General features: G+C 40.3%; 1 protein-coding gene across 1 annotated transcript; it reads left to right on the forward strand.

Annotated features, from left to right (window-relative positions):
* The first annotated feature begins 4,755 nt into the window (after nt 1-4,755).
* AGR2 (anterior gradient 2, protein disulphide isomerase family member) lies at nt 4,756-9,962 on the forward strand. The gene is made up of 8 exons (XM_051786006.1): nt 4,756-4,839; nt 6,453-6,590; nt 6,874-6,937; nt 7,020-7,072; nt 8,005-8,078; nt 8,461-8,524; nt 8,944-9,027; nt 9,635-9,962. Exons 2-8 carry the CDS (start codon nt 6,461-6,463, stop codon nt 9,682-9,684), a joined length of 519 nt encoding a protein of 172 aa, XP_051641966.1. The 5' UTR covers nt 4,756-4,839; nt 6,453-6,460; the 3' UTR covers nt 9,685-9,962.
* The last annotated feature ends 1,444 nt before the right edge of the window (nt 9,963-11,406 follow it).

An 11,406-nucleotide genomic window follows, 5' to 3' on the forward strand; every position in this document is an offset into this window, starting at 1 on the left:
GTTCAGCTGGAATTTCACTGAGCAGATGTATTTACTGGTCATTCATTAAAAAAACCAAGCAAACAATCACAAACAACCCCAGATCATGACAGAATCCTTTATCTTTGCAAACTTTCAGGTGAGCTAGTAAGAATAAAGAATTACTACTTAAGGACCACCAGTTCTGGAGTCAGAGGTGGGACATCGTGTCACTGGTACTCACTAGAAACCAAAGTTTTCTGATCTTTGAGATAAAGTATTTGGAAAACTGAGAGAGTTTGGTGTACAGATAAACAAATATAAATTTGACATAAGAACAATGAATACAAAGGAGGCACACAGAGAGATCACAGCAAGGTGGCAGCTCTGAAAACTCACTGAATTACAGATGCTGTGGCTCAGCTATTGGCCTGTAACAGAGTTCATCATCCAAGGACCAAAGCAGGCCAGAAACAGAAGGGCACTTAGTTAACAAAAAGGGGTTAATTAAAAACTGTCTGCTAAAGACTGTTCATGTGGTACTAAGTACAAAAATAAGCTGTCCAAAACATTAAGGTCTTCCCACCATTCTCATATATTACAGTATATCAAAAATAGGAAACTTTTAGCTTACAGATTTCAAGCAATACTCAAAATTGAATATCAGTTGCTCAGACGGGGAAGAGTCATTGGCTTTAATCTTGGAGTACAGCAAACTTTCTGATTTCAGACACAGTTAGTTATTTCAATTAATTAAAACACATTTACTTAAGTACAAGAATTTCAGGCATGAAGCTTTGCTGATCATAATTGACTTTCCCAGTTAAAAAGACCAGATAAACAGTCTTCTTCACAGGCTGTGGTAGACCTCCAGCTTACCAGTCCCTCTCCTCACAGAATCCCCCCTTCAGTCATTCGCTGCCTCGCTGTGGAGGCTGCCAGGCTTTCTCTTACTAAACACAAGCTGAGCAATTAAGTCCCACATATGCTGAAAACCTTGACACTCCTTGGTGTAACAGACCATGACAGCTTCCTTATTGTGTGAAAAAGGGCACTAAACAATGCAAGGGCAAGTATATTTAATATGGGTCTTCAAATGACTTAGTGATTTTAAAACGTGTCATTCAGCAATGCCTCCCAGACATTCCAGTATTTCAGAGCTCAAAACAGAGTATAGTATAAGAACTGGCTACATGATAAACCCATATCTTTATCTAAAATTATGTAAGGGATGCTCCATGCTTTTCATGCCAGCCTATATCAAGTGGTGGTGATTTGTATTACAAACATCCACATATAAGTGAAAAAGAATGCCTTCAGAGATACTAAAATCCTCATGGATTGGTCTTTTGTTTTGCAAGCAGTGATTAAAGCATCAGAAGGTCATATTTTAAGTCCTCACCACCTCTTCTGCTAGCCAATTTGAAAAGTCTTACCAATAAACTACAGGTAATGCAAGTTAATTGAGTAATTCAATCAACAAAAAAGAGGAAAGTGCTGGGTTGACATATTTTGGGAAACCATCATCCTTCAGAACAAATCATCAGATTCTTAGCAGACATTTATCTGAACTCCAGTTACCAGCTTTAAGCGTTCAGCAATAGAAATCTACAGAACTTCTGAGTTTTCAGCCCTATATTGAAAATGTGGCTTTGTACTGAAAATAAAGTAGAAAGGAGATGGTTGAACCATGGTCTTCCAACTCTCAGGAGAATGTCTTCACCACTTATTAGACACCAGGTCCTTTCTAGTCTCCCCTTTAGCAGTGTGCACTCCATTTGCATGTATTAGCAAACACTGCCTGAGCCAATGTGAAAAGAATTGCTTTCTTGCCTAACAGACCACAACTAAGCTGGGAAGTGGGGTATCTGGGGTCTGGTACCTGCTCCAGCATAAATGACTATTATACAAAAGAAACAGTTTTGACATGCATGACCGGGGACATCGGTCATCATGCCATATCCCAACCCAGACGGCACCTACCCATAATATTCATGATAAGGATTTGAGTTATTTCAGGGCAAGAGAGAAATAAAACGGGACCTGCCTCTGTTATAGGTGTCAGAGGTGTTTCAGCTCCTAAATTTTGGGTTGTAAGGCTTTCCAGAAAATTTCAGTCACATTTCCTCCAAAGAGCTTTTAGATGATGAAAAAGTTACTAACCAGTTCACATGTGGTTAAAGCACTGACAACGGAAATTTGACCAGTTCTCAAATAAATTTGTTCTGCTTTCAATCACAGTATCTTACAATATACTACTACTTTAGCACTGGAAACTTGCTGATTCCCAGATTTGGCCCAGTCTCTGGCTTTGACTCAGGGCGTTGTTAGTGTGGGATTGACTATACATCTCTTTCATTACTTCTCATTCACCCAATGTAAAGTTTTGATATTCTGAGCACTAGATCATAAGACTTCGAAGCATGTGTTTATTATGAAATTAGGAGACACAACTGGATTCTAAAACTTATGTATTACAAAACACAAGGAAAAACAAAGCACTTCAGAGAATGCTTTCAAAACAGTTATAACATCAGTCATCTGAAGCTGTGCTGATTTGTGCATAACCTAACGAACAAAGGTACCTGTTCAGGTGGAGGAATCAAAATCATATTAAAAATCCAATTACTAGTTTTGTAAAGGTGTTAAATATTAATGATAATAGGGTCTACCACATCTTAATAGCAAAAGACAAAAACCCTTTTGGAATAGTCCTATTTTGTTCCAAGTTCTCTGGGGTAATTCCTGAAAGATTTAGTCAGTAAGGTGGAGAAAGTAGTTCATTATAAACTGCCAGAAGCTCACTTAGTGTCTGGGTACAGTCTCAGGGTCCAAGCAGGGAGCTGTGGGAAAGGCTGAGTTGCCCTCTCTCTTCATTAAAAAGGTACAAGGTTGACTTAGATAAAAGTTTAACTGTCTGAATTGAGATCACTGAGTTTGAGCTAACAGGGAAGCCCCTGTGAGTAGCTGTATTTGAATTATTGAGTTTCCTGCAGGAAATAATTCTTTCAAAAGGCTATGTGGAAACAGGCTAAGGTAAATGCATCTCCCAAAACCAGGAGAAAGCAAAGGTGCAAAGGAAATAGAGGCACATCTGAGACTGGAGCCAAGGAGTGCGTGGGGGCTTAGTTTTGAGGATGCATTTTTAGACAAAATCCAATTTTTTTAAAAAGTGTGTGAGAGCTTACCTGCTCATTACCTCTTCACATCTCCAGAGAGCAACTAGAACTTCTGTCGCAGGTTTTAAAACTACAAAATGCTGTTAGATGTGACCTGAGAAGACAGTCAGCAAGAACATGTAAAATTACAATTATGAATTGTCTGAGCTGAGACAAAGATTTCAGAAATGGGTACACAAGGTTTACTTCTACATCTTTACTAAGGTCGATTAAGGGTGTAACCTGATTGAGTGAGTGAGTGGTCCCATATCCAAATATGGATCTTGGAAACTTATTTTGGTATATGTTTTGAAGAAAACCTGAATGGATGTGGTTTGGATAGACAATATAGAAGTTAACAAAACACACCTCTAAATCTTCAGGGAGAAGTGCTGGAGAAGAAGAAATTTATATGCAAACTCTCTCATTTCTTTATCAGGAAAACATACATGTATCATGAAATATACAGAAAGTGAAGTTTGAATGACTGATGTCACTAGGAGCTTTGGTTTCAGCCTTCTAATAAGTGAAGCAGCTAAGTAAAGCATGGTACTACTGAATGTTTGTAAGGAACAGCAATAATTTTTTTTAGCTTGAGTTCACCATCTGGCTTCTGCACCATGTTTTCCCAATTATTTATGAAAGAAAAAAAAATCCAAATCCAGACTGTGATCCAAAGCTCTTGATTCTCTTAAGTATATTTGTAACAAATGGATGCTGTTCGCAGCCATCAGAGAGCACTGTGAATTAAAACAGGAAAGTCCATATCTGATGGATTTCATCTACCCAGCTGAGTAATGTTAAGTGCTCACTGCCCATGAACATGTGATTTTAATCTCACTGAAATATATGAGGCATGCACCAAGAAGAACGTACTGTAGTTTTAACATATATTGCTGAGGACAGAATCATACTGACCTCCCTGCAGAAGGACTGTCTGCGGACAGCACAACAGTAGGAATGGCCTTCCAGGCACCCTAAAAAGTCTCATTTTCCTGAGCATTGCACTGTATTATACATGTATCTGAAAGCTAAAATTATTGGTGTTGATGTTGTAGTTAAATGTCTAAACAACTAATTAATCCTGGAATTTGAAATAAATGCTGATTTAGACCCCTGCTTATGAACACAGCTTTTTGTTACAGCTTCCAAATACATTTTTGTGGAGATTTTTACAAACTTTCTTTGGGGTTTTATTACAATTTTTCTATGTGTCGTTACATGTGCATGTGTACACACACATCTGTATAATGTGCATAGTTAATTATCTAATTAACCTCTATAGTTCTGAGTCATCAATTTAACTTTTTCTAAGGACTAAAAGAACAGTGATCCATACTGATTTTCCAACCAATCAAAAAAAGACAAATCACTCTTCAGGCAAATCAGGAGTCTTGACTTCAGCTTACCTGGACTTGGAACTTTGCCAGCCTTTGAAAATCACCTTTTAATAAATATCCCAAAAGTCTACCGAAACATCTCTGAGCTTTAGATACAGTCTATGACAGGAAACTGTAATGTTATTTAATTATGAGATTAACTCTGAATGTTTTGGTGGGGAAAAAACTTGAAAGTTTAGCTCTTGGGAAGTAGTATTCAAATTCAAATCTTGTGGGTGGAGTTGAGTTGTCGAGGTGCATAAATAGGCAGTAGGAACAGCAGCATTCACACTGTAACCAGGAACACCTTCGCACCCTGGCAGGCGTCTGGGAGAGTAAATAAGGTAAGGCACTGCACGCTCAATGCTTCTGAAAGTGCTGGGGGAGCTGTGAAGCTGTGCTACCTGGGGCTGGGGGACCTGATCAGTGGAAAGAAAAGACTGCAGCAAAGCAGACACAGTCCAGCACAGTGTGATATGAAGGAAAATGTGTAGAGAAATGTTGGCTTTGCAGGCTAAAAGAACTAGCAGAGGAGGGGTTATTTTGGAAAACTTTTCAAAAGTGCACATATTCTTCCAGGGGTAAAGCTTTTAAGGAACAGGTTTAATGTTCTGCTGTCCCTCTGCCTCCACAACAGCACAAAATGTGCCTGGTCTTCGATTTCCTGGTTGTCCTATACCTTTTTCGTTTTTTTTTCTTTTTAAAGAAGCATTACTTCCACCATACAGCTCTAAGCCAAAACAACCCTTCAGGTAACCCTGACAATCCACAGAGTTTAACTTCATGCAATTTTCTTCCTTGCCAAGGAAACTTTTCTTACGGCAGGAAGGCCGTCTGATGGAAAAGTTGTATTTCAGACCCTTGAAACAGTGACTCTTTGGATATTTGAGCTCTACTGGACATCCCAGTAGCAAAGAGCATTGTATCACTAATGGAAATTCAGCTAATGTCTCCTCCTGCAGTTCCTACCCAGAAAAACACTTCTGTTTCCCTGGAGTTTAATTTTCATTGTCTGAACTTTAAAAACTGTCAGCCTGTTGGTTTTTTTGGTTTTGGTTTGGTTTTTGGGGTTTTTGCATTTTTTTTAATTAATCTTTTGAATGTTCTGTATCACTTTTGGAGTATCTTAAAATTTCTTATTTCACCATTGTATTGGTTCTAGTTTCCAGGAGGACATGTAATGAGTAAACACAGGGTCATAAGTGCTTTACCCCTTCAGAGAAACAACCCAGCTGAAATGCTGAGGAGCTTCCCAGCAGACATGTCTCAAGAGTGGCTCAGGAAAAGTCCTCTGCTTTGTGCTGCTTCTACCTTCAACCTCCATTTCAGTTCTCACTGTGCCACACAGCAACTTCTCCCCACTCTTTTTATTACAGATTCTGCTAGTTTTAAGGATTAGATGATACTTTTAAGGGAGAAGACAGTTTCAACACCACCATTAAGCTGTGTCTGTGCTGATGTTCACTGTAAAGCCTGGCTTAACATTCTGACTTCTCATTTGAGTTACTCCCACAGCCAAGTTAATTTTTCAGCACCTGCTGCTGGGTTACTATAGCTGGGAGATCGAGGTAGAATTGTGAAATTATTAGGACTTCCAAGTACTTCTGGAATCGCCAAAACTCAGTTATTTTAGTGAGCATATTCAATACATGTAAAAAGAAGAGAGATAAACTAATAAACACATACACACACATCCTAGAAGGGCCACAGCCCAATGGCATGAGCAGGGCAGTGAGAAGCAGCCGGTTCCTTCAGGGCACTTTGCTAAGCAAACCTCACGTTTCCTCACCATTCCCCCAAGCCTCTGCCTGGAGCAGTTTGTTTCAGCCCTGACTCCCCCCACTGCATATTTGTGACTTGATTTACTGCTTACCTGTCCTTATCTGCTGTTTGCCTCACAGCCAGCACCAGCCTGGGAGGCACCACAGTGACGGAGATTTTCTCTCATTTGTTCCAGGAGCAGCCATGGAGAAGAGTTACATGTCCATGTTCCTGCTGCTCATTGCCATCTCCTGTGTTCTGGCAAAGGATGCAGGCAAGAAGGACACAAAGGAGACTACTGCTAAGCCGAAACTGCCTCAAACACTCTCCAGAGGTAAAAAACGACCAACCAAATTAAAAAAAAAAAAAAAAAAAAAGTGCAATCATGAATGCTTCGGTTACTATGCTGTTCTAAACAAAGTAATTTTCTTGTAACTCATTTTGCAAATACCTTTTCCTAGCCCCCTCTCCTCCTTTATTCCTGGTTTAAAGCCCCCTGGCAGCGGGGTTGTTCCAAGCCTCTCCCGGCAGAGGCTGGCAGGATTCATACCCCAGGCCACAGGCCCGGCTTATAAGGCTCTGTCTATGTGTGTGTCCTCTCCCCTACCATCCCACAGGCTGGGGAGACCAGCTCATCTGGACACAGACCTATGAGGAAGCTCTCTTCCGTGCCAAGCACAGGTACCGACCCTGCCTTCCCTGTTGCGCCCAGCCCGAGCCCCCTGGGCCTCCCCTGTTCCTAACGAGGGCTCTTCTTTTCCAGCCAGAAACCCCTGATGATTATCCACCACTTGGAAGACTGCCCACACAGCCAAGGTAATCCCTTTGCACTGGGGGAAAAAAAAATAGTATTGTTTTCAGTTTCTGGATAAATGCTGTTTAAAAAAAAAAAAAAAAAATCAGCCACCACTCTGCTTGCTTGCACAAGCATGGGGAGTGTTCTTCTGGTCACTACCCCACACAGGTATTTCCTAACGTGCAGAAATAAAATAAAAATGTTAAGTCAGTATTACGTGATACAGAATGGATACAGAAATGAGCACAGGTCAGCAGGGTTTGACTTCTGACAAATCTGGTTTTGGTTCACGTCACAAACAGCCAAAACCAACAGCAAGACCAGGAGTAGTGAGAAACAATAATTTATTGGAAAGGACATAGTCAGTTCTCAGTATCATCAATGATTGAGACTGAATCCAGCCAGGGACTAAATCAAACCAGGCTAAAACTAAGCTCTTGCAGGATTTCTGGCAACTGGGACTGCTCTTTTCCCAGTGTCTCTGAATTTATCTGGGGGCCCTTATTCCTGCAAGTTGATCCACATGGCAAGACCTTTGCAGCCATCCAGAGCTCCAGTAACTCCAGAAGACTCTTTTTACAAAAAATAAAACCCTTCCAAACATTTCGGGCCAAAGCCCAACATGTTGTATTGTCAAGTGCCTTAAGAACTGCAATAAACTGCAATAGTAGAACAAGAGGTCGGAATAGTCAAATGCTCAAGTTCAAACCTAAGTAGACAAATCTGAGAGGCGGCTGCGCTGTCTGAAGATGGGGCATTTTGTATCAATATAATTACTCTTTAATGCAGAATATAACTGAGTGGGTGGAATGAACTGGAAACCTTCATTTGCTGCAATTGTAAACTGGGAATTCTCATTTTGATTCTGCCAGTTTGCTTGAATTTCTTTTTTTGAGGACAAACAATTCCAGGGGCATATTTTTAATTTTCTTTCCCATTTCTTTCACTCTAGCCCTCAAGAAGGTTTTTGCTGAACACAAAGATATACAGAAACTGGCTGAAAAATTCATTCTCCTGAACCTTGTTGTAAGTTTCCCAGTTAAACTTCACTAAATAAAAGCGATAAAGTTGTATTTTTAATTATGGCTTCTCTAGCTTCAGTTTAGGAGCTAGAGTTGGCTAGGAAAATGGCCACTGCTGAAGCATAATAGATTTAGTACTAAGTCTTTTTTCATTTGTAGCTATCGTAAACTCAAAATGTGACAGAATTTAAAGTTTAACAAGAGCATGAACTGTTGTTATCAATTTGCAATTCCAGCTGTTAAAAAACTGCATCCCAGACAAATAATCTCTTAAACTGCGCAATATATTGTTTGAGCAGGATTTCACAACACAAAGTACAATGAAGGAAAAAAATATTTATGTAGCATGCTCTCCTTGACTGGGAACCTTCTCTGTTTTCTTTAAGTATGAAACCACAGACAAGAATCTTGCACCTGATGGCCAGTACGTCCCTCGGGTTTTGTTCATAGGTGAGTACCTCAAGCACCTGAGCTCAGAGCAGAGCCCCTGTTGCATCATACATCTCAAATCCTCAGGCTGATTAACACGATTTTATTCCATGAGAAGTATAACGGTTCTAGTTGGTTTTGTGGATGAAACATCAAAGCAACCCCAGCCAGCTTTACAGTTCCAGCATTCCTCTCTCAATGACATGATGCCACAGTCCCTAGAATGGGTAACCCATCCCATTCCTAATAAACCTGCAAACACAATTGGAACATCAGTGACTGTGTAGAAGACTAATTTCTTGGTCGTTAGCAGAAGCAGATGTGTCTTGCAGAAACATTTAGGAAGCAAGTAGGAGTGCTAAAAGGTTGATTTTCTTTTATTTCTTTCCACTTGAAGGTTAGTCCTGTCCTCTACATCTTCTCTCATCCTATTTTTCCAGATCCTTCCCTGACAGTGAGAGCAGATATTACTGGAAGATACTCAAACCGTCTCTATGCCTACGAGCCCTCTGACATTTCATTGTGTAAGTAGTGTTCTGAAACATTCTGAAAATATTCTTAAAGCAGTCACATTTTTCATGCAACAAGGAATAACGCCAGGCATTACAGACTCGTGTAATCAGTACTTGCTGAAAGACATTTAACTAGGATTAAAATTAAACAGGATGCTAGACTTAAAAATCAGTGAGGTGAAGAGAATGATGCCAGAGCCCTGGAGTCTTAAGCATCCATCTGTTTTAAAAGCAAGTATACGTCAGTAGGAACTTGCATAATTCAGCAGTGTTTGATGCAAGTAATGTGAGGACTCACACATGAGGCCTGCCAGGCCAGGCCAGGCAATGTGGGAGCAGGGAAAGATGTTTGCTACAGCCCTCCCTCACTGCTGCACAGCTCCTGTCTTTGCCCTGTGAATGCCCATGTTTTTGCATTAATAGATGTATGTTCTCACCAGTCAAAATTAAACACATGACATTCACAAATTGCTTGGAAGAGCAGGGTGCATCAGAATCCCTGTAGCAATAGACATGTGACTAAAAGCTTTAATAATAATGACATTTTCTCCACAGCATTTGCAGTTGCTGGTAGAGTAAGTTGCAGCAAAAATAACATGCATGAATATTTCATTTCTAGTGTATTCAAATATGCAGAAGGCACTGAAGCTTCTGAAGACTGAACTGTAAGAGAAAGAAGGAAGCCCTTAAATATTATAGAGTCTCATCTTCCATCTCTTCTCCACACATTGACACTGGTGAAGAGACTATTTAGAGTGATATTTAGTGATGTGTAGTGATGGTTTCTATACATAAACACTACAGTTTTACGTTAGCCCTTTTGTACTGGGCAGCATTTTTAAAAGCTGGAGGCTTTTAATTTAAGGCGTACAGAAGAATACTGTATGATCCAACTGTAAAAATGATTTTTTTAAAAATAAATCCATTTTAAGTGTTTACATACAAAATATTGTTGTGTTGGGTTTTTTTCCTTGTCTTCATCTACCATTATTAGAAAGAGTAAAATTACTGTGTTGCTTGAGACCACCGCTTGCATTTTACATTTAAGCACTTTGGAAGGAAAAGGGCTGTTGTGGGTTAATCCTGGCCAGCAGCTCAGCCCCACACAGTCACTCGCTCTCTTACTCCACTCCAGTAGGATGGGAGAGAGAAATCAGAAAGGTAAAAGTGAGAAAACTTGTGGGTTGAGATAAAGACAGTTTAATAGGTAAAGCAAAAGCTGCATGCACAAGCAGAGCAAAACATGGGATTAATTCACTGCTTCCCATGGGCAGGCAGGTGTTCAGACATCCTCAGGAAAGCAGGGCTCCAGCACATGAGATGGTTACTTGGGAAGACAAAAACCATCACTCCAAATATCCCCCTCCTTCCTGCTTCTTCTCCTAGTTTACTAGAGTATGGCACCATATGGTATGAAATATCCTTTTGATCAGCTGGGGTCAACTGTCTCAGCTGTGTCCCCTCCCACCTTCTCCTGCAGCCCCAGTCTACTCGCTGATAGGGCAGTGTGAGAAGCAGGGAAGACCTTGTCTCCTTGTCAGTGTCAGCAATCACCTTGTGTTACCTGCACTGTTTTAGTCACAAATCCAAAGCACAGCACCATACAAGCTACCACGAAGAGAATTAACTCTATCCAGCCAAACCCAGTAGAGGAAAGCAGCTTTTTATCTCCAGTTTCAGCAGCTAGCTAAGCTCTGCATTGCTCATTCTGCTTTATCTCCATTTATTTTCTCGTAGCACCAGCATATGTAGAGCTTTCCTTATCAGCCCTTCCTTTACACTTAAGATAACGGGAAGTGCAAACCTTTCCCAGAAAAGTACTTGAGACTAGAGAATGGGGTTGTTTGCATGGAGGGTTTTATTTCTTTTTTAAAAAAAACTGTCTGCATTCTGAAGTGATTTAAGATAAAACTGCTACCCTTAAAAGGTTCCTGCTTACATAAGATTTCAGTAAAGCCTTGAGATGATTAATAAAGCAATGCCATACTGAGTATGTGGTTGGTTTCATGACTGTGTTACAGCTTGTGATTGCTTATTTACAAGCCCAAAAGGGACAAAACAGAAGTCTGAACTAAAATTAACGCTGCAGATGAACACCATGAGAGGGCACACCACCTTAAGACTTAGGCAAAAAGGAGACTTTCCATCCCCAAATATCTAAGAACTCAGCAGCAGCATGAGTGAGAAAAGCTTTGCCCAGGACTGTACCTTCATTATCTTCTCAGCTCTTGGGCAATGACAGCGTTCTTATCACTACTATTACCCTTACTGTCACTACCAGTCATGGTGAAAACTACAAAAGAGGAAAACACTGGGGAAGGCAGGACAGGTGAGAGAAGGAAGAATTTCAGCTCAAGGGAATATCTCAGCAAAATTAGAAGGAAGGTACTT

The sequence above is a fragment of the Manacus candei genome, unplaced genomic scaffold, assembly GCF_025592945.1.
Source record: "Manacus candei isolate 608988 ecotype Guabito, Panama unplaced genomic scaffold, ASM2559294v1 h1tg000021l, whole genome shotgun sequence".
In the NCBI taxonomy this organism is placed as follows: Eukaryota; Metazoa; Chordata; class Aves; order Passeriformes; family Pipridae; genus Manacus; species Manacus candei.